This window comes from Chinchilla lanigera, unplaced genomic scaffold (assembly GCF_000276665.1).
Source record: "Chinchilla lanigera isolate Chin_1 unplaced genomic scaffold, ChiLan1.0 scaffold00066, whole genome shotgun sequence".
NCBI classification, from domain to species: domain Eukaryota; kingdom Metazoa; phylum Chordata; class Mammalia; order Rodentia; family Chinchillidae; genus Chinchilla; species Chinchilla lanigera.
Window position 1 is genome coordinate 13,092,257 of NW_004955467.1, and position 22,165 is coordinate 13,114,421.

The 22,165-nt window shown below is 43.7% G+C and overlaps 2 protein-coding genes across 4 annotated transcripts in view; one reads left to right on the plus strand and one right to left on the minus strand.

The window, feature by feature from the left end:
- Nucleotides 1–20,640, plus strand: part of Itgae (integrin, alpha E (antigen CD103, human mucosal lymphocyte antigen 1; alpha polypeptide)) — a 59,977-nt gene extending 39,337 nt beyond the window's left edge. The window contains exons 20-31 of one of the 3 annotated variants that reach the window (XM_005399709.2): nucleotides 1,556–1,629; nucleotides 4,881–5,013; nucleotides 6,153–6,251; nucleotides 6,765–6,844; nucleotides 7,615–7,689; nucleotides 8,212–8,275; nucleotides 8,356–8,463; nucleotides 12,068–12,124; nucleotides 12,399–12,494; nucleotides 14,239–14,334; nucleotides 18,521–18,631; nucleotides 19,675–20,640. In XM_005399709.2, coding sequence (XP_005399766.1) covers nucleotides 1,556–1,629; nucleotides 4,881–5,013; nucleotides 6,153–6,251; nucleotides 6,765–6,844; nucleotides 7,615–7,689; nucleotides 8,212–8,275; nucleotides 8,356–8,463; nucleotides 12,068–12,124; nucleotides 12,399–12,494; nucleotides 14,239–14,334; nucleotides 18,521–18,631; nucleotides 19,675–19,770 — 1,089 coding nt within the window. In that variant the 3' untranslated portion in view covers nucleotides 19,771–20,640. Of the gene's footprint in view, nucleotides 1–1,555; nucleotides 1,630–4,880; nucleotides 5,014–6,152; nucleotides 6,252–6,764; nucleotides 6,845–7,614; nucleotides 7,690–8,211; nucleotides 8,276–8,355; nucleotides 8,628–12,067; nucleotides 12,125–12,398; nucleotides 12,495–14,238; nucleotides 14,335–18,520; nucleotides 18,632–19,674 lie in introns of those variants that run through there. The other 2 variants (XM_013522229.1, XM_013522230.1) reach the window with 2 other exon arrangements.
- Nucleotides 7,702–12,081, minus strand: Gsg2 (germ cell associated 2 (haspin)). The gene is made up of 2 exons (XM_005399708.2): nucleotides 9,548–12,081; nucleotides 7,702–7,964 (listed from the first exon to the last, which is right to left on the minus strand). The coding sequence occupies exons 1-2, from the start codon at nucleotides 11,983–11,985 to the stop codon at nucleotides 7,877–7,879; spliced, it is 2,526 nt and encodes an 841-aa protein (XP_005399765.1). The 5' UTR covers nucleotides 11,986–12,081; the 3' UTR covers nucleotides 7,702–7,876.
- Nucleotides 20,641–22,165: the final 1,525 nt, after the last annotated feature.

Here is a 22,165-nt window from a genome sequence, read left to right on the forward strand (position 1 = left end):
AATGTCATAGAGTTTTGGTGATAAGTAGATTACCACTCAATATGTATATTCTTTGTTTAAAAACTTGACTTTGAAATATTTAACTTGTTAAAAAGGCACAGTGACTATCCAGATCACTGGTGCACCTGTACTTCCAGTTACTCAAGAGGCTGAGTCAGGAAGATCACTTGAGCTTAGCCTGGCCAACACAGCAAGACTCTGTCTCACACACACACATACGTTCACACACACACATACGTACACACGCACACACACACACACGCGCATGCATGAAGAGTTCGGACAATTTTCATTTGAGAATAAACGATAGCTATTATGCCTCTTTACCCTCAATACTTCAGTGTATGTTTCCTAAGAACAGGACATTTTCTTACATAGCATTGTACAATGATCCAAATCGGGAGATTAATACTGATATAAATATTTTATAGTGAGATGTTTTGAGATCATGTACATATCCTGCTTAATAGTCATTTATGAGTCTGACCTTAATCAGTTATTACTATGGTAGTATGGGAAAGAGATGTAAACATTTTTATTCTGCCTATAAAAAGGATGTGAGAAGTTTTCCTATGTGGGCACAGAGATGTTATCAGAGAATGAGGTCTCCCTGGGAATTCAAATGGCTGGCTTCACCCTGTTCTCTTTCACTGGGATTGGATGAAAGAAAACAAACCACTTGGCTACATAAAAAAAATAAAAAACAAAAACCCTGCACAAAACTGTTGACCCAGTTAGACGGAGCTCCATGCTCTGACTTCTGCAAACTGTGACTTCCTTCTCCAGGGGGTAGAAAGTCTCCTTTCTTGTTCCAAGCCCGGGGTTCTTGTTCCAAGCCCAGGCTATGAGAATAGCCCTGTAGAGGCTGCCTTGGTGATCACTGGCTGCTGGGGGAGACACAGGCGGCAACTCTTAAACTAAGGAGATGGCTGCGTTTCCTTCATTAAAAAAAACAGACCCGCTTATTTTAGAAAATTTGATTTTGCAACTCAAACTGGGACTTTTAAAACTCAAAGAGGCCTATTGAACCAGGTGTGATGTTCTGAATTTGTTTATGTGTATTCAAGATTGCAAGGAAAACAGTAATTTACAGAGAACACCAGCCTGGGGGCAGAGGACGTCTGAGGACGGGACCTGTTGATATTTGGCCAGGCGGCCCTGGCTCCTGCCCCAGCTGTCCCCACCCGTACTTGAAAAGGCTAAGGTTTCCTTCACAAAGGCTTTTCCTCCACAAGTGTTTGGAATAGTGCGCTGCTGGTTAATTCCCATGATGTGAATGTGATGGGCACACCCACCATTCCATAAAGGGCACCCTATTTTTTACCTTTGTCAGAAAGCTGGCTCTACATGTGCCCGTGCTGTGCATTCCTAACCAGGAATACCACAGCCATGGGTCTTTTGGCTGTGTGTGCTCAGTCTCAGCCTGCCGGCCTTCACATCCATCTAAGAGCTTCTGGAGTAAGCAGGGAAGTGTCCTACACAGAAGGTCATGAGGCAAGGGTACAGGAAAGTCAGGACTCCTCGGCTGACCCCGCCCCTCCTTGTCTGGTTCCAGCTACCCTACGAGAAGGTCTGCAAGAATAAGCTGTTTTGCATCGCTGACTTACAGCTGGCCACCACCATATCTCAGTGAGTCGGGGGATGCCACCGTTTCTGCAGTTAATTTCCTCCTGAAGAATTTACCTGGGCAAACCTCCTGTCGGGATCCATCACTCATTTTCACCTTTCCCGTCATGGTCCTCGAAAGGCTTTATGCTTATCTCAGCCACCATATGAGGGAGGAAAGACAGATTTGTGTTTCCATTTTATAGATCAGGAAACAAACACAGCAGCTGAGGCCTTTGTATAGGGTCAGTTGGTGAATTTAAACCCAGATCTCAGTGTCCTGGATGATGTTATGTTCATAACCCGCTGATCCTCACTCCTGGGGCTACTTTCATTAGAGGCAACCTCTTTCCCGGTTTGCCTCTTAGAGGAATTCCTAATAGTTCATTACGCATCTCTGTGCTGAGCACTGGAGGTGCTGGGAAAACCTCGAGGAGAACATAAACAAAAATTCCTGCCCTTTTGGGGCTTTTAGTGGGAGAAGATAATAGCTAAGTAAACTCTATGTAGAGTGTGGGATGTGTGAGGCAGGGAAGATGCAGGTGTTGGGGGGGGTCGAATTTTTAAATAAGGTGGTCAGGGAGGCTGGCATTTGGCACAAATATGAGGGGGGAGGTAGCCAGCCTTATGGGTGTCTGAGGAAAGAGCAACTACAAAAGCCTGGGGTGGGAGCATGCCTGGCGGGCAGGAGGCAGGGCCCGGACCCAGTGTGGTTGCAGTTGGGTGACTAGAATGGGTAGTGGGACGAGACAGTACCATGGGGGGGTGGGTAAATGGGGCTTCATTGGCCCTCAGAAAGGCTTTCATTGTGAACAGGGAGTTAACATTAGCTCCTGCTGACGTGTGGAGAACAGATTATAGGAGCAGAGGCAGAAGCCAGGAGATAGGAATTACTATGAAATAATGCATGTGAGAGATGACGGTGACTTGGGACTGGGTGATAGCAAAGAAGGTGTTACATTGTGAAGTGAAAGCCCATGTGGATGGGGCAGAGGTGGGGAGTGAAGAGGGATCACAGTACCAGCAGCTAGCCAACAGGCCATCCTATTGGTTATTTAAATTTGAAGTCATGAAGCTTAACCACAACTAAAAATATTAGTTCCTCAGAGGCATCTGCCACATTCCAAATGCTCTTGTATGACCCTGGTATGACCAGTGGTACTGGACAGCACGGACCATTTCCATCGCTGTAAATTCTGGACCAGCGACGCGTATTCCCACAAGGCAAATTCCAGAATGATGGCGTTGCCAAGAACTGAACTGAGATCGGGAGTTTGGTTTTCACATTTGGTGGTCTTAAAATGCCCTTCCTGGCTACCAGTGCCACGTGTGTATCATGATACTGATGGCTGTTTGGCTGGAGTTGCCATCTATGGGGAAGAGTCTGTCCCCTGAGTCCTGGTCAGCCCTGCCAGATATTTGTAGGACTTGCATTTCAGATGTGGATGGCTTAGTGCTGCCTATCACTAAGGACCCAATTCAAGGCCTTTGAGGGCTTTGGAATCCAGCTTAACAAGCGGGCACAGCTGTTTCCACAGGGAATTAATTACAGCCAAGAACCAGCCTCCCAGCCAGTTCCTTGCAAAATAGATGCAGCACGCACAGCTTGCCCTGCAGTGCCCCCTACTGTACATAGCACGTGAGCGTTTCTATTTCAAAATCATCACTGAGCCCTATCCTGGGGTCCAACTGTCTGGATGATTTTTGACCTTTCGGCAGACAGGGATCACCTAAAAAATAAATGAAAACTACAGACCCCTCTCCCTAGACAATATGCACATACATAAATGTTGGCATTCTGGGGCCTCTGAAGCTGTCCCTGGGCCTCAGGTTAAGAAACTGTGGTAAATATTCTGATGATGGTCAGATCTCTCTCAGGCACTAAAGCAGTATATAGCAACAGACAGGGCACACCTCTGCCTTACTGTCCTAGAGGCACCTCTTCTCACGTCCCAGACTGAACTCATCTTCCTGCATCCTGGGGTCTTCCCCGTGTCATTGTTGCCTCAGTGAGTAACTCCTCTGAACAGGAAACTCAAAACTAACTCAGTCTCCTCCCCTCCCCTGTCCTCTTTTCCCTTCCCCTCCCCTCCTGTCTCTTGATTGCCTTACCACCTCTGACTCTCCTCACCCACCCGTCCTCCATCTCTACTAATGTATCTCTGGCATGTGTATCTGCCCCTTATCTTTTCCTCCAGTCTATCTCAGGTATGATAAAATGAAAACCAGAACAAAGCAATAATACCAAAACACAAGCCGCATCACTTCCTGCATCTGCACCTTTCTACTTTGTACATTTCAGATTGAAAGTTTTCTTTGTATTGTTAATATATTACCCCATAGATCTCAGAAGTACTTCTGCATAATATGTGGGCAATCTGCTGAGTGGACTTGAACTACAGGGTTTTAGTTAGAAATGATTAGGCCTGAATGATTTTTGCTAAAATCAACGATGAAGGGAAAGCTGAAACCATGAAAGAGGGCTTTGCTGGGTATGGTGTTGCACACCTGTAATCTCAGTATTGGGAAGGCTGAGGCAGGTGGATTGCCAAGAGCTGGAGGCTAGCTTGGGCTACATGTGAGTTCAAGGCCAGCCCAAATTACATATCGAGACCCTGCCTCAAAGGTAAGGGGGGTTTCTTGAGAAGTGGAACTGTGTATGGCTCGTGTATACAGCTCTCCAGTCTGTGTGGAGCACCTGACACATATACGATGTCCTATACATATCTGTGGAATGGATAAATGTGTGTCGTGAAGGACCTTGCCTAGGGCCACAGTGATTGGGTGGTAGAAGATTTGGATTCAACTCTCCCAGTTCTCTTTGGAGGATGCTAGATTTCAGGCAAATTGGCCTCTCTTGACTCCTTTTCCTCTTTTACAACATAGAAGGTAACTGTTCCATTCGATAGGGTTCCATGGGGATTAACTGAGGGTCTGAAGCACAGCCTTGGCACATGACCAGCACTAAGTAAATCATAGCCATAATGAGATGGGTGTGGCAGTCCAAGTATTTGCTGCTTTCAAGGGGAAGAAATCTAGGCTAAATGTATCCTGGCTGGGGATATAGCTCAGTGGCACAAGCACCTGCCTGGCAAGTGCAAGGTTCTGAGTTTGATTCCCAGCACACACCAAAAAAAACCCCAAAACAAACAAAGAAACCAAAATAAATATATCCTTTACACAATTTATCTATGTAGTTAGGCATGTGCTGTTGTAGTGTGTTCAAGTTCTTAGATTAAATAAATTGGTAACACTTTTATCTTTACTCTGTGCAGACAGGAATTGGTGGTGGGGCTCACCAAAGAACTGACCATGAACATTAGCCTAACTAACTCTGGGGAAGATTCCTATATGACAAGAATGACTTTGAATTACCCCAGAAATCTGCAGTTTAAGAGGCTACAAAAGGTAATTGTGGCAGCAGCTTTGGAAACATTCCGCTCAATATCTTTCCCTTGCTGCACACCTCCTTTCTGTGTGTATATGACAACCTCCTTACAGGTCTCCATACCTCCAGCCTCCTCCTGGTCTGTCCCGTAAATGATTAGTGATTAGATGAATCCTCTCTTGTTTTTTTGTTTTGTTTGACTGGGAAGCAGACTCAGGAGCTTGAGCTTACCAGGCAGGCGCTATGCCACTGAGCTATATCCCGGGCCCAGGTGAATCCTCTCCAATTCAACTATATGCTGTGGGCCCATTCTCTGCCTTACAGACTTTCAGTGGCACCATTTCATAAATTCTCCCCTGCATGCCGCCTTTTTTTAACCAGGATTCTGAGAGATAAATAAGCTCAAAAGTCCTAAGTCATTGAGAAAGTATAAATTAGCCAGATGTGGCACACACCTGTAATTCCAGCACTCTGGGAGCCTGAGGCAGGATGATCACAAGTCCCAGCCCAGCCTGGGCACTCTCACCTAAACTCCACCCATTCCTGGAATCCTTTAAAAACTCTAGCTTTTCCTTTGTTGGGTAAAACTCACTGCAGTATAGGTTTCCTCATTTGCAATGAGTCAGTAAACTTGACTGTTGCAACCACAGGTTTGTCCCCAGTGGTCTTACGCTACGTGAGCTACAATAGCATCCACTATATGAAAAAAATGAAGTGATCTCTTATGCATCTAGAATGGAATCAGTGTTGTACAATCCATGGGAGAACTGTTTCCTGTGTTCAGTGGCCCAGATGAGGAACTATGATCGAAAGGCTGGTGGCAGTGGTTGAACCCATGCTGGTCTTCGTACATGTGTGTGTGACATTTGCGTGGTTCCTAAGCCCAATTCAAATGTTTCCTCCCCATGAAGATTTTACAAGGTCCTTCTGGTTGTAATTCCTTCCTCTACTCCTCTCTTGAAAAAGCCCCCTGAGGCCTTGTATTTACATTCTTCAGCTTTATACAGCTGTGTCCTCCTGACCACCTTAAGACAGGGGCCAAGTCTCATTTATTGTGTTCCCAGCTCCTGGCAGGGTATCTGGCACGCAGAAAAAAAAATCAGTGAATGTTTGTTGAATCGGTGTGAGGAAACTGAAGTGCCTTATTCTGTGTTAACAGCCTCCCTCTCCAAACATTCAGTGTGCTGACCCTAAGCCAACTGCATCCATCCTGGTCATGAACTGCAAGATGGGTTACCCCATACTCAAGAGGTCATCTGTAAGTCTACCTTGACTGGTTGGGTCTTCTCGCTACCTTGGAACTGCTGTTATCTACAGTCCAGTCTCTTTCGAGTCACTTGTGGTCACTATGTTTCTCTTTACTGAAGCCAACCCATGGCAGTGCTTAGAACTGCTAAGTTTGCTCTGAAAGGAAGGATTGGTAGGGAGGTAGTTTGAGTATATAGCCATAGACAAAATGTTGGCTCACCACAGGAAGCAGAATGAAGTTGGGGAGGGGCATCAGACCGAGTTCTTTATGCTGCAAGAAACCTCCACGGTATTTTCCTAAACTATAGAAGGGGAACTAGAAGGGTGAATAATGCTGTCTGCCCTGCTCACTTCATATTTGTATTGTGAACTGCACATGAAATAAAATAGTGTGGAAATGTGTTGTGCTACAAAAATGTGAGGAATGTAAATTATGTTTCTTACATATGTATAATACTAAGCAGCTGTAATTGTGAGTGGCAAAGACAGGAATCAAGTAACCATCTTTCCTCCTTTAAAACAGGTAAACATGTCAGTAGTTTGGCAGCTGGAGGAGAGTGTCTTTCCAAATAGAACAGCAGACATCACTGTGACCATCAGCAAGTAAGTAGCTGCAGCACACTCAGGCTATGGCCTTGGAAATCTCCCCTGACCCACCAGCACCATCCAGATGCTGTGGGAGCTACGGCTCCCTCCATGCCCAGGGAGAAGGGGGACCTCAGTGAGCCCACAGAAGTCTCCTGTGTCCCCACAGTGATACCTTGTTATCAAAGATATTTAAAGCATTCTTTTTTTCACACAAAGTAAAACTATGGTACAGTGGTATGGAATGAACTTTGAACTAGATTTCTGGTTCTAGCTTACTTAAATTTGGAATAACTGCAAAACTTCTATGTTTACAGGTTTTGATAGACTCAAACAGGGGTAATTCTGTTCCCAGAGGCAATGCCTGGAGACATTTTTTTGTTGAGACAGGGTTTTACTATGTAGATCAGGCTGGCCTTGATCTCCTGCATCAACCTCCCAAGTGCCGGGATTATAGGCAGCACCACTACATCTGGTTCCTGAAGATTTTTTATTGTCATATCTGGCATCTAGTGGACAGAGATGAGGGACCTGCTAGACAATATACAGGACAATTTAACACCAAAAAAATTATCTGTTCCCAAATGTCAGTAGTGTTGAGTCTGAGAAATCTTTTTGAAGTCAATTTCTCTAAGTGTGGACTTCTAGTGATTATTTTGAACTGTAATTGTGTATCTCTGAGTCTTTTTTTTTCTAATCTAACATCCCCTCTACATCATGATCCTGGGAAGCCAGGATACAGAAGTAACTATTACATATACAGTTATGAACAAGCATTTTATTCCCAGTTCCAATGAGAGATCTTTGGCCAGAGAGATCCATAATCTTCAATTCCGGCATGCCTTCACTGCAGTTCTTTCCAAGTAAGTACCCCCAGGGGCCGCACCTGTGTGACTGCCATGCACAGAAGACAACTTCAGGGAATCCCTCTTGTGGATGGAAGCAGCAGTCAGAATAGATGTGGGCATATCCTTCTTTGAGAAGAGGCTGCTTAGAACCCAGGCTCCAACACTGATCACTGGGGCACAAGGATTGGGTTCTAGAAACCCCCTAGTGGTCATCACAGAAGCAGTGCCAACTAGTCTTGCTGTAAAAGGGAACTAATGTGATGCTATAGAGGTGGAGAAGGCCTGTGGAGCTGGGAAGTAAGGAGGAAGAAAAGTAATGCTACTGTGGAGTGCTAATTAGAAAATGAACCAGCCCAACTATATGCAATGCAAATACCCCACCTTATCCTAACTGTCCTAGAACCACTCTCCATTTAGACATTCAGCTTTGATCCCTATTAAGAATCTGGTGCCCTTGTCTGTGTACCCAAGTGGAATTATTAAAGTTCATTCAAAACAAGAGGACCTTGAGGCTAACTCATGTCCTCTCCATTGCAGACCATCAGTGATGTACATGAACACAAGCCAGCAGCTTTCTGACCATAAAGAATTCCTTTTCAATGTAAGTGCTTAGTCTATGAAAAACTACATTTGGCAAAGAAGCATAAGCTTTGATTTCCTGTTCTGATTTTCATTTGGCAGATACATGGAGAAAATCTCTTTGGAGCCCGATTCCAGTTGCAAATTTGTATACCAATCAAATCACAAGGTCTCCAGGTTGTAAGAGTGAAGAACTTGAAAAAGATTCAGGTACTTAAAAGACAATTATTTATCACGATCACATCTCTTTTCATACTGACTATGGATTCTCAAAGGTATAAAAACTACAGCTTTTGGTGGATAGACATGGTGGTGCATGCCTATAATACCAGCACTCTGGAAGGCTGAGGTAGAAATGAGAGTTCAAGCCCAGCCTGGGCAATTTAGCAACTCAGTGAAAGCTTGTCTCAAACCAAAAATTAAAACAAGGCTCTGGGCTTGATTCCCAGTACTGTAAAAACAAGAAGAGATTTAAAAGTAGTGTAAAAAAACAAGGTTAACCATGAGAAAACATTAGATGTTACCAGGCATGTCCAGAAGGAGTATCAACCACTCAGATCATTTTTTTGATGAAAAATAAGCAAAATTTCAAATGTTATTAGTAACCATAGAGACACTTATTTACCCTTTGAAAACTGCTCTGCTTCGATGTGCATGATAAGTGAGCCCGATAAGCGTGACATTTCTCATACCCTTATAGTCTACTTTTGCTTCCTCCCCCTTTAGTTTCTTTCTTGGTCTCTGCTTTGCTATAATCTGTTTTCAGTTGACTCTTCATTCTCTTCCTCTGGTTTCCAAAGCCAGCCTTGATACCTCAAGCAATAGGATGTGTATAACAACTAATGCTGGGTCTGGACCCTGCTGACAATTAGAGGATTTACAAGTTGTAAGTACTTGTTCTCATATGTAATTTATTCACGTATTTTTTCTTTGATTCCTCTAATAGCTAAACTGGGGGGTACCAGAAGGATATAGACAAGTCTTGACAATATAATGCATATAACAATTTGGTGTTGTGCATGGCACATCAGTGAAAGTACAAAATCTGAATGCAGAGTGATTTAGAGAAGTCCTCCACAGATGTAATTTATTTTTAAGAACATTTGTTAACAGCAAGTCTAATCATTTCAACATACACTTTTTCCAATTGAAAACAAAACTGTTTGACAAGCTGGTTGGAAATGTAAGAATGGAAATTCTACCTCCACCCTGGTCTAGGGATGGAGACTGAAAATAATATTGGAGGCTTCAAGTGCCCTATGACTTTGGGGCAGTAAGACACATTTTTGCTTACCGAAATAGACGGTGTTGGCAGAGCAGGTCGGTGGCAGAGCTGAAGTCAAGCACTGTTTTATAGAAATACTGGATTTTTTTCTTCATTTGCTTTAAAGAAGGAGTGTTACATTTTTTCTTAAAGGTCATGTCATTTAGGATCTTGTCTGTGAGGTAATGTAGCCAGAGCACATTATTATAAGGGTGATATTCATACCAGCAGTTGTTGTTCTCTTTCCTCATGAGCCTGTAGATCTCAAACTGGTAATCACCTTGACCTGTAAATAGGTCCTCATCTGTAGAAATGTCACAGAAAACCACAATCCCATCCCGCTCCAACCGTGACAGGGTGTAGTCAATGATGTTGACTTGCAGCCCACAGGTAGGGATTGTTCTTGTCTCCCCATTAAGGGTATAGTGGACCTTTGTGAGATTGGTTTTCTTTAGGAGCACATTTCCCCAGTGTAAGTCTCGGTGCTCAAAGCGCAGTGATGCCTCTGCCACTGCAAGGGATGCTGTGATCTGGTGTAGAATGCTCTTTGCAGTAGCTATGGAGGGCAAATTTGTTTTCATTTGCTCTAAGTCAACCCCACCAAACTCAAATTCCAATATAATGAAGAGTTGGTCTTCCTCAAAAAAGTCAGGCCGGTCATTTGCAGACCCTTTGGTTGAGTTATAGTGATCCCAAGCTTTGAGCAGCAAGGAAGGGTAAGAACCTTGAACACAATGCACTGAGTTCAGGCCAATAAAGCCTTCTGTACGGTTGGACACCTCACCAGACAAGAGGCTCAACTCTTTGGAGATGATAATCTCTGGTAAGATTTCCTCGAAGGTTTTCTGATGGCATCCATTCACTAAAGCTGCTCCTTCAATAGCAACGATTTTTAGAGCTACAGGTGTGTTATCAGCAATTGTTTGAAACACTTCACCAAAAACCCCTTCCCCAATCTTCTCACAATGTTCCAGTTTTTCCTTGGAAAGGCAGTAACTAAAGGGGACAGGGCCTTCTTGATTGCATTCCCCATAGACCTTTTCAGCATCAGATGCCTTTTTGTCTGCAACATGCAGACTCCTTGACGGGCTCAGCAAATATATAGAAGAAGAGCGCCAAGGATCCAGAGCACTATTTGTTCTGTTCGCGGCAGAAGGGCTTAAACTTTCTGATAGGAGGGACCCAGAGAGAGAACTGGCAATGGTATAGCTGCTGCACACCTCTGACAGATCAGTCACAACTTTCTTCTTGTGGAAGCTGAAGGCGGCCTTAGCTTTAACCCAAGAACAGGCCTTCTGGGGAGTCAGGTCCTGAGAGAGGAATGAATCTTTCCCCGTCTTTTGGCCCCTTTTAAACAGGTGGTAATGGCAGAGAGAGGTTTCCACTTCCTGGTGTTTCCTCTTCTGGCTTTGCCCAGTTCTTTTAGGCCTGTGGCTCTTCCCAGGTACAACTACGCCCTGGCAACCACTGGCCTCCGCACAGTCTTTCCGGGCGGCCCCTTGACATCCCAGCTTTTGAAAAGAGCCCTGGTCTGTGGTTCTCTTCTTACCTGTGCTTCTTAGATCTAAGCTCTCCAGCCTGTTTCTTGTCAGCTGCCTTTCACTACGGGACTCCTTCTCAGTCTTCCCATTTGTCCCAAACTCAGAATCCTCAAGGTTTCCTGAGTCCATGAGGCTAAAGAGTGCTGACCTGAGGCTGGCACTAGCTCGGCGGACCATCTCGTGGAACCCGCCTCCTCTTGATGTTTCCTGGGAGTGGGGCAGAGATGCCTGGCCCCGCGAGGTTGCCGGGACTGGGGAACGGCTCGTGTCAGTACAGGCTGCATCCGGGGAGGCGGAGGAGCTGATGGAGATGTTACCGTCTCCTGGCGCGGGCGGTCTGAGGTCGGTCGAGGATGGAGTGCTGAACAGGGACGCACTGGTGCCCAGCTCGTCGCCGTCCCTGGGCTGGCTGCACACGCCGAGGTCCGGGCTGAGGTGGTCTGGGTGGCTGCTGGGGAAAGGCGGCGGTCGGAGCGGGCCGCAAGGGGTGCTGCACTTCTGCGGCGGCCGAGGTCGCAGCCTCAGGTGTCTAGGGGTCGCGGTCAGCGTCAGCCGGTCCTTGAAGACTCTGCCGCCAGGACGCCTTCGCCGTAGGACGACGGAGCTGCCGGAGAAGTCAGGGTCGTCAGGATCGTCAGGATCGTCGGAAGCCACAGACTGGGAGCGGCCGCTGCTGGCATCGCTGCTGCTGCTGAACAAATGCTTCCGGTCCTGTGGCGGGAACCACTGAGCGGCTGTCCGGCCCGACCGCCGCCGCTGCGGTCTCCCGCCGCCAGCAGCCCCATAAGTCCGGAAGAGCCGATTCTCCGGTCGCCGCAGAGAGGCCGCCATGTCCCGGCGGCACCCGCCAAGCGGTTCAAATTCAAACACCGCGAGACTTCCACAAGCCGGCCTGCTCGCCGAGTCCCAGTTTAAGGTCTTGCGCATGCGCAGTACTCTGGGTCGTACGGAAGCCGACGGGGGCGGTTTTGTTTTCTCAGTGGGTTGTGGGAAATGGCTCTTGTTTCAGACCTCTACTGTGTGCACCCAGAGTGAGGAGCGTGCATGTGGGAGCGATCCGGTCCAGGTGAGCGTGGCCTCCGCCAGAGGCTGAGGAAGGGATTGAGGAGAGCCTGAAGCGGGTGACAGAGATCAGTTGGCTGCTTTTCTGAGGTTCCCCCGAAGCCCTTATCCTCAGTGGGTCGCGTTTGCCAATGTGAGGGCTTTGCTGGGGCCGGGGTGATTGCTCAGACTGCTCACACCCTCCACCCTGGGACCCTGAGGTACTTTGTGTCCTAAACGTGAAAAATGTCAGCCTTTCCACACGGAAGGAGATTAAGCTGGCTACTTTGATTTTCCAGCATGTGGAAGAGTGGCACTCGGTGAGCTGTGCCATCACTTCGGATAAAGAAAATGTCACCGTGGCCGCAGAGATCTCCGTGGGTCACTCTAAGCAGGTACTTGAGGCTGAAGTGCTCCCCCTACAAAGGATAACGGCATCTAAACTGCAGCACGTCCAAAACAGGTCTCTTGTTGCACCTTCTGCCCCAGTCTGCTCCGTAGCCAGTTCCTGGGGCTACCTTGAGTAGGTAATTTACTCCTATTGGGTACTAGGAATTCTAGAAATTACCCATTGCTATAGGGAAAAAAAACTCCCAACCTAAAAAATATCTGGGACGAGTTCCTGTTCTCTACAATCAAAGAGTGAATTCTAGGAACAACGGAGGTTAAGAGCAGAACATATTTATTGAGGAAAAGAAAGCTTCTGTCCGAGAGAGGGTCAAAAGGGTAGCCCGAGTGGGTTGTCCAGGAACCTGTCTTTTCTAGGGATTTTTATAGAGCAAATCCACCAGGTGAGGCAGGTCCAAGGTGGAAAACATGGGAACTCGCTAGGTGGGCATGGGGTGGGACAAAACTATGGTCAGCCAATAAGATTACAAGTGTAATTGTTCAGGTAAGATTGATTAAATTGGGATCAAATGGGGAAGCGAGTCACATAGCAAGCGGGTATGAATACAGAACAGGGGCTTTTCCTGTAGGGGGTTGGGCTAGTGACTCTTCCTGGCCTTTTCAAGGTGATTGCTACCTATTTAGAATATCAACCCCTGAGGTCCATCCATAGGGAAGTATGTTGGCGCGTCTGTTTAATCTTTTGTCCACAACTGGAGGTGTCTGTCACCCCGGCAGTTGCAAGGTATCTGGCTCTTTCCACGGCCTTGCTCTGTCTGACTACCTATAATATTTCTGTCTAACTCAGCTGCCTGTAACATTATGACTCCCCCCTTTTCTACATTCCATATTTATTCCAGCGACGGTCCTGCTGTTCTACCTCGGAATATATCCTAAATCCATTCACTTCTCTCCATCTCTACTGCTACTGTTGTAATTCAAGCCACCTGCTCTTGTTAGAGGTATTGCCCCTTCCACCCTTGGACCTACTTTCCTTGCGTCTGCTTTTCTCATACCTTCTACAAATAATTATTCACATAACAGCTATGCATCTTCCAAAAGCAAACATTAGATTGTGCTACTTCCATGCTTAAAAAAATAAACAGTGAGTTTGAACATACTTAGACTAAAATCCATACTTTTTTATATGGACTGCAAAGCTCTACATCATTTGGTCTCTGCTTGATTCTTCTACTTTGTCTCTTAGTACTCTTCTTTCTCTCCTGTCCCTTTCTTATGGCCCATCTATTCTGTTCTATTGCTGGACACAGGGCCTTTGTAATTGCTGTTTCTTTTCATAACATTGTTCTTCCCTTAAATTTTAATATGGATAGTTTCTTCTGTGTAGCTCAAATGCTATTTTCTTAGAGAAGCCTTTCCTGATCACTTACTATAAAGTGGGAACTAGTGATCGCATTTCACATCTTGCAGTCATTTGGATGAGATCATTGAGGTCTGAGGAAATAGCAGTGGGGTAGAGAAAAAAGGAGCATGGGCGAAAGGAAATGTTTTTTAAAGTATTGTCAACAACTGACTTTGGGTTGAGTTTGTGGCATGAGGTAGAGGGTAAGGGAAAAGCTGAGGAATACTGACAGGTTTCTCTGTTAAGGTAGCTGTGGGTGCTGAAGCCATTAATGAGGCTAAGGAAAATGAGAGAAGGAACATATTTAAAGGGACAGACAGTGAAGGCTGTCCAGAAGTGGTGAGCCCATGTCTAAAATATGTTTTGTTCCCCTCCCCCCCATCTTACAGTTACTAAGAGAAATAACTGAGCTACAGGTCCTTGGTGAAATATCTTTCAACAAAGATCTATATGAGGGACTGAATGCAGAGAACCACAGAACCAAGGTAACCCCTGACTGTTGTCTGGTTTGTGCTTAGCCTTTGAGCCCCTCCACAAACCCCCTGCTATTGCCATCTTCCTGTTCTCAATAATTTCTGACCCTGGCTCTGCCACTAACTGCCTTTGCAACCTTGAGTGCTTCAGCTTCTGCCTCAATTTTTCACCTGTGAAATAAGGCAGTTGAATAAAAGGCTAAGTTAACTTGGAATAATGAGGCTGGAATCAAGAGCACTGTATGCTTTGATTTGAAAAACATGTAGAAGGGCCTAGGGATTTAGCTCAGTGGCACAGCACCTGTCTGGCAAGCACAGTCGTGAGTTCGATTCCCGGTACTGGAAAAAAAAACAAACAAACAAAAAAAAAACAAAAAGAAAAACCTGTAGAAAATTCATATTGGAAATATTTCCTAAGTGAGAAATTATTTTTGTACCCGTTAAACATCTTCCTAGTATGTAATATCATTGTTTTCTTACACTATTAAATAGTTATAATACTAAAGAATGCATAATTTTTTTGTAAGACTTAGACTAAGTACTAGAACTCTTAAAATCTGTTTTGCTGAAGTAAGACCAAAGTCAAACTGACATCTTTGGTCTACAGGCTAAATGCTCGTGTGTGTATTACCCTGAATTTTCATTCTTGTTGACACTTGCCTGTTTATGCTGCTAGTTTCAGAGATGATCTGTGAGCACCTGAGTTAGGGATTATTCTTCACTAGAGGAAATGTCAGGGGGTGAGCCTGGATTGCTAAATGTTAAATCCTCAGTTTTTCTCCTTGGAGGAAGAAGAGAAAGGAGCAATTCTCTATACATGTCAAAATAACATTTTCTTTTATTCTGAAATATTTCTAATACAGAAAATGACACGAGAGAAATAGAAGTATCTCATTATTGCACTGCTTAGATTTTTTTTAAAAAGCTGTTTTTATATTTCTCACGTAATACTTTTATTTCTATATAGATGCCTCAAAATTCCTTTGAATTTAATATCCTAGGCAAAATATTCAATAGTTCCTGCTAATAAACATGTGACTGGAAACTAATCTGAGCTGAGTGTAATGGTGCATACCTACAGTCCAAGCACTGGAAAGGCTGAGATAGGAGTGTGAGCATAAGTTCCACGCCAGCCTGGGCAACATAGTGAGCTCATGACCAGCCTGGAATATGTAGCAAGACCCTGTCTCAAAACACAAAAACAGAAACACCCCAAAACAAACAACAACAAAAACAAAACCTAATCTATGAGTGTAAATATCTGTATATCCAAGTTCATGTCAGTCTCAAATAAAGACGACATCCATTCATTGTGCCATGAGAGCATGTGATGTTTATAGAGGGAGGGAAGCAGACTCTTGCCTCTTTTCTTTTTTTGAGACAAGATCTCACTATGTGGTTCAGGCTGGTCTGGAAGTCACTGTGTAGCCCAGGCTGGCCTCAAACTCATGGCAGTCCTCCTGCCTCAGCCTCCTGCATGCTGGAATTATAGACATATACTACCATGTTTTGTTTTTTAAATTTAAAAAGAAATTTTATTTATTTATTTTTGTTGTGGTCTGCCTCTTTTGATCCTTATGTTTTGGGTGATGGCTTCCCTCATGGGCAGCACAGAGTTACTGTCTCTCAAATGCTACACAGGTTGAGTTACCCTTATTCAAAATGCTTGGAACCAGATCTGTTTTAGATTTCACAATTTGGGATTTTGGAATGTTTGTAGACTTGCCAGTTGAACATCCCTAATCTGAAAATCTGAAATCTAATTCAGAGCATGTTGGATTTGGATTTCTGAAGTAGGAATGCTTAATTTGTATTTTCACATGAAAAGAGACAATGGGAAACAAGAGGTCAGCAAAAGGATTTTCTTGGTGGGCATGGTGGTGCAACCCTGTAATCTCAGCACTCGGGAGGCTGAGGCAGGAGAATCGTTGCGAATTCGAGACCAGCCTGTGCTACAAAGTGAGCTGAAGGTCAGCCTGAACTGCATTAGTGAGACTCAAAAAGACCAAAAAAAAAAAGGATTTTCTTCGTGTGCATTTGGTATTTAGAGAGGAAACTATTCCTAAAAGCTCCCAGGAGACATCCCTTTATATCTTATTAGTAAGAGTCCTGTTTCAATCACTAGCAAAGGAGAACTGTTGTGTCATGATAATCTTAGACCAGAGAGAATTAGCTTAGACCAAAGGAGGACGTAGCTAGTCGGGGTCCCCATTACTGTTTGCCACAAGCAGTATAACATCTGTTTGTTTGCCAGGGAAACTTTGGCTCACTTTTGGGAACCTGTGCATTTTGAAGAGGAAAAAGGGAGAAGGCATTGAAGAAAAGATTCAATGCCTCTACTCATGTGGCCTATTTCACTGCCACCTTGGGACCTCCTTTCATCAGTCTTGTCTTCCTCCTGCCGCTTGTCGCTTTTCTGTAGAAGAGAAAGCCAGCTCTCTTCTAGTATTCTTTCCACGCTGATGCTTTGATGCCTCCCCATTCTCAAGAACTCACTCTTGGGGCTGGGGATTTAGCTCAGTGGCACAGTGCCTGCCTGGCAAGCACGAGGTCGTGAGTTCGATTCCCAGTACTGGAAAAAAACCAAAACAAAAAACAAAAAAAACGTCCTCGCTCTTGAGATCAGTTACCTGTGAGTTAGATAGGGTCTGGAGGATCAACCAGCATTTATAACATAATTAAAAGAGGCCTTGGGCTGGGAATATAGTTCCGTGGTACAGCGCCTGCCTGATAAGCACAAGGTCCTGAGTTCGATTCCTGGTACCAGAGAAAAAAGAGGCCTCAAGGGTGAATTGTGTATCTCTGCAGCCTATAGAGAAATTTCTCCAAAGCATCTTAATCTTGGTACTTAAACATATGCATGAAAAGAACTCAGTGCCTTGGGCAGACAGAGTAGTTTGTTTAGCTTTGTGTGTGTGTGTGTGTATATGTATGTATGTTTTAATTTGGGTTTTTTTTGTGTTTCTCTTTGTGTGTGTATGTTTTGTATATTCTGGAAATAATGTCATGTTAGCCATACAAACTTTTTCCTCTTCAAAAATTTTTTAATGATTTCAAGTCTTTTGGATTTTCATATCAATTTTAGAAAAGCCTGTCAATTTAAAAGAACTGGAGTTAGAATTAGATTACTAGGTCAAATTTTGGAAAATTGTTATCTTCAAGTGTTTCACCTTAAAATGTTTCTTGAAATCTGCAGTTTCTCTGCAATGTTTTCTAGTTTTCTGTGTATAGGTCTTGTCAATTTTGTGGTGAGATTTATCACTAATTCATAGTTTAATGCTCTTGTAAATCATGTGTTTCTTTTTTGTTTGCCACCATGAAGTGGAAGTACAGTTGCTTTTCAATAAACTTTATTTTAATTAAAAAAAAAAAAAAGAAAAAAACAGGGTCCAGGCTGGCCTTGAACTCACCAAGTAGTCCAGGCTAGCTTTGAACTCCTGGTGATCCTCCAGGCAGAGCAGTCTTGATGGCCCTTTGACCCTACCTAAGGCATGACAACATGCTCTGGCCACAACCTGGGAGAGCCAAGTTTCAACGGAAAAGCACTCTGCTGAGCTTTCTAGTTGAGCCCTGGCAGTGAGAGGAGATCAGTCTCATGAAATTGAGAAAATCTTTGGAAACAAAATTTGAGGATGACTTTTAATAGAAGAACTCCACAAGTACTACACATAATTTTTATTTCATTTTTGTATCTCGGTACCTTTGTTATATATTTCTTGTGGTGAATATATATTACCAAAGACTAGTGTTTTGTGCAAGATCTAAAAAAGCTGTTAGAACAGAGCGAGAAAAGACTTTGGTAAAGTAAATCATCACTTTTAAGATAATGAGTGTAAGGCTCAGGGAAGTGTAGGTGCATAGCTGGACGTAGACTCTTGATTTTCTGTCTCTAGTGTCGTAGGATCTTCTTTCCGATTGTGGGAGCATCTTTGATACAAGGTCACACTCTTGACAGACCTAGCTCTTCTAGATAAGAGGCCAGAATGATTTCTTATAAAGGATTTTGGTCATTGGATGATTTTAGATTATCTAAAATGCTATATCAGGGGATGCTGAGCTTTTAGCTTTACGGTCATTGGTCTTGATCAATACATGGGATGTTGCCAAGTCTTCATATTTTGCTCTTTAAAATAACATGTGGAAATTTTTCGTCCTTTGCTTTATGTGATTGATTGGATGATCTTTTTGTCTTGTCTAGATCACAGTCATTTTCCTGAAAGATGAAGTATACCATTCTTTGCCTCTCATCATTGGAAGCAGTGTGGGTGGCCTTCTGGTTCTGATTGTGATTATAATCATCCTGTTCAAGGTCAGTTCTACTCATTGTGTTTGTTTGGTTTTTTTTTTGGTACCAGGAATCGAAGTCAGGACCTTGTACTTGCCAGGCAGGTGCTTGTGCTGCTGAGCTATATCGCCGGCCCTACTCATTATGTTTGTAAGGGCAAGAGAGGACTGGGCTCAGAACAGCCAACCCCCAACTTAGAGTGTTTGCCCTGGCCTTGTGGCCTCTTCTCCCTCTTGCTTCAACTGTACACCCCACTTAGGTAAATGACTAACTTAGTTCTCTATCTGAAAAAACAAAAATCCAAAAATCCAACTGAAGTGTGTTAGTACAGAGATCTTCTTCAAACAGATTGATGGTGTTTCCTTTTTTAAATCCTTTTCTTGTCTTCCCCTCTCTCAAAAGGTCCTCGACTTGCTGGTCTCTACCCTTCTCCTCTCCATCCCTAAGTTTTACTCTTCAGACAAATTGAATGGTTGCCTAAGTAGGTTCAGCCTTTCTGCATATGCACAGACTACTTCCTTTTGCCAAGAGTGCCTCTCTCCACTTTTTCACCTCAATGTAGAGGCTCCTGGATCCTCTGGGTTGGTTTATGTACTTGTCCTGTGAGTTCCTTTCTGGAAACCTTTCCGAGTGGCAGTGGCTATATTATAATCACTCCCCTTCCCACTAGATTCTGAGCTTCTTGATACAGGAGGGTGTCCTCGATCTCTTTCTATGCTCAGTGTGTAGGCAGTGCTGAGTATTCCTACATAAATAAGATTATTCCCACTTTAGTCTGAACTATACTATTTTGCAGAATTAGGTTAAAAATGTTCAAGTCCTCTGGGAGTTCAGAGGAAGCTGGGAAGTTAGTTCTGATTGAGGAATAACCACCTAAAAGACATCACTGAAGAGGGATCTGGAAGGATTGACTTTCAGGGAAAGACTCAGGAGGGGCGGGGAAGGGAGGAGAAATATGAGAAACAGAGGAGTCTACAGGCTATTTATGCAACAATCAGAATGATGGTTTTTTTAAAACAGATGGCTCTTCTGACTCTTTAATTGGGCTTCCCCTCCCTTTGTTTCAGTGTGGCTTTTTTAAAAGAAAATATCAACAGCGCAACTTGGAGAGCATGAGGAGGGCCCAGCTGAAAGCAGACGATTTGTTCACAGAAGAAAATTAGGATCTGCATCTTCATCCATTAGGATCCTTAAACTTCTAGAAGCTTGGTGTTGTCCTGGTTACTTTTTCCTTAGGATGATCGAAAGCAGTGTTGAATAAATTATAGAATATTGTTTTTTAATCCTAGGTTGTCCTAAAAGTATCTGTATATTGTCAAAAAAGGAAACTTGGAAAACATTTGATATTAAAGTAAATGGTTTTCTTTACAATTGTGCCTTAAATATGCAAATATTCTTTTGCAGTAAATTTTGATGTCTGATAGGCCAAATTTTCATTCTTATATTTTTAAAAATTGGTTGTATTCTTTCAGACATATTTTAGTGTCAGTTTTCCAGAGTTCCACAAGAAACTGTTTGTGGTTTAAGTGTATGGGTTAAATTGGGAAAAGTTGGTATCTTTACAATATTTTCTCACTCAGAAATGCATTTCTCTATTTGATGAGTTTAAAAAAAAAAGACACTCTGCTACAAAATTTATCATGTTCTTCAGAGAGGTCTTAATTCATGAAGACCATTACTTTCACAGGTCTTAATTTATGACCTTTCTTTTTCTCTGTCTATAATAAAGAGATTGATAAATTAAGACCTTTCTGGAGAACATGATAAAACCTTATAGCAGATTTTTTTTTTATATACATTCTTGAACCCCAGGCCTTGTGCATATTAGGATGCACTTCCAGCCCTATTTGCTTCTTTATTAATGGAAGTCTGATAACTACCCTACTTTCAAAATAGTATGAGTTAAAATGTATTCAGTGATATTTGCAATAGCTCTGACATGATGGGAAAATTAATTTCGATTCATATCCAGATTATAGGTATGAAGGTTTGTTACCTACATTTGTGATTGAATAAAATACAGTTATTCATTTGTAGAGGTTTCAGTCCATAGTCAGCTGGCTCTGAGGAGGGAGGTTGGCATGGCAGAGGGGGCTCACAGAGGAGAAGTAGTTTATGACAGCAGGCAGGAGGCAGCAAAGCAATAAGCTTCCCTTTCCCTTTTATTCCATCCAGGCTACAAGCCTTTTGGGTAGTCCCACCCACACCCAGGAGGAGCTTTTGATTATCCACACTCAGAACTATGCTAAAGCAATCAGTGGGCTAATTTAGTACCACACATCCTTAATTCTGTTATCACACACCCTAGATGCAGCCAGCTCCGGAAAACCCCACCTATGAGCTCTTGAGGCTTTGGGGGGACATCTAGATACAAGCTGTAACAATAGTAAAAGATTCGTGAATTTTTCCCTATCTAGTCCTACAGACCTCCTATTCTATATGCTCTGACCCCTTTTAAGAAAGCATATGTCTTGGATGGGTTTTGTACTTTTGCCAGCACTCCGGGTGCTGATGCTGTTCTATGGCAGAAGAAACAACTTGCCCTAGGCCACAGGATAGAGCCATTATTCCTATAGAAGATTTTTGGATCCCAAGTCTAATGCCTACAGAAAAGCTTTGTTACAGTCTGGGCAAGACCTTTGTGACAGCTCTGGACTACAGTGATGGTTCAGCTTGCATGGGCAGAAGAATGGCTTGTGTAGCTCAATTGTTCAGGCCCCTCTTCCCCATCCTGAAAGGGTCTGATGCACCAGCTTGACCTGGGCCTGGGAATCTGCTTTTTGGCACTCCAGGTGGTTTTGATGTACAGGTAACATTCTGTGAGATACTGCTTGCGACATCAGGGTTTGTGCATCTTGTTGCACTTTGTTAGTGGTATCTCTTACACAGATTTGGCATCTTCATGGCTAAGTTACTTCAGCCCTATGTGCTTCTTTATTAATGGAAATCTGATAACTACCCTATTTTCAAAATTGCAGCAAGAGAGAAAGCAATAAACTATTATGTTGTGCATATCCTGCCCTATAGGAATGTAGAGAAGACGAAAAGATGCGTGTGAGCCAAGACATGAAGTGTGATGGTCTGAGATCAACCTGGGCAGTGGCATTTAGGTTGGGAAATGAAGAATGGGGTAAAGCACCTATGTCCATTTGACTGAGGCCAAGTGGGCATTATGGGGAATATTAAACTGACAAAAAAGGTGGGAACAGTGTATTGTGTAAGAGTCTGCCTGGAAATTGTGTAAGGGAGCTCTGGGAGCTACAGACACCGTGATACTTACATGAGGATTTCTTGCCCATGCTGGTCCTCTGAATGGAGCAAGAGGTAGACCTGAGAAACGGTAAGTCATGGAGGGACACCCTGCATGGAACAGGACGAAGAACAGGAAGAATTTTGCTGAGATGAGTCAAGCTGTCATTGCCTTGTGGGTTTGGTTGACTCCAGTTTGGATTTGTCTTCTTTTTGGTGGCCAGTGAACTAACATTCAACCCTACTGTTCTTGGGGTATTACTGTTCTTAATACCTTGGTGATTTTTCCTCAGATTTGATACTGGGAGC

Coding starts and splice junctions, on each gene's coding strand:
- Gsg2 (XM_005399708.2), bottom strand. CDS start 11,985: ATGCGCAAGACCTTAAACTGGGACTCGGCGAGCAGGCCGGCTTGTGGA. Junction 7,965..9,547: donor TGCCAACACCGTCTATTTCG/GTAAGCAAAAAT, acceptor CTTACTTCCCAG/CTCCACAGGCCTTCTCCACC.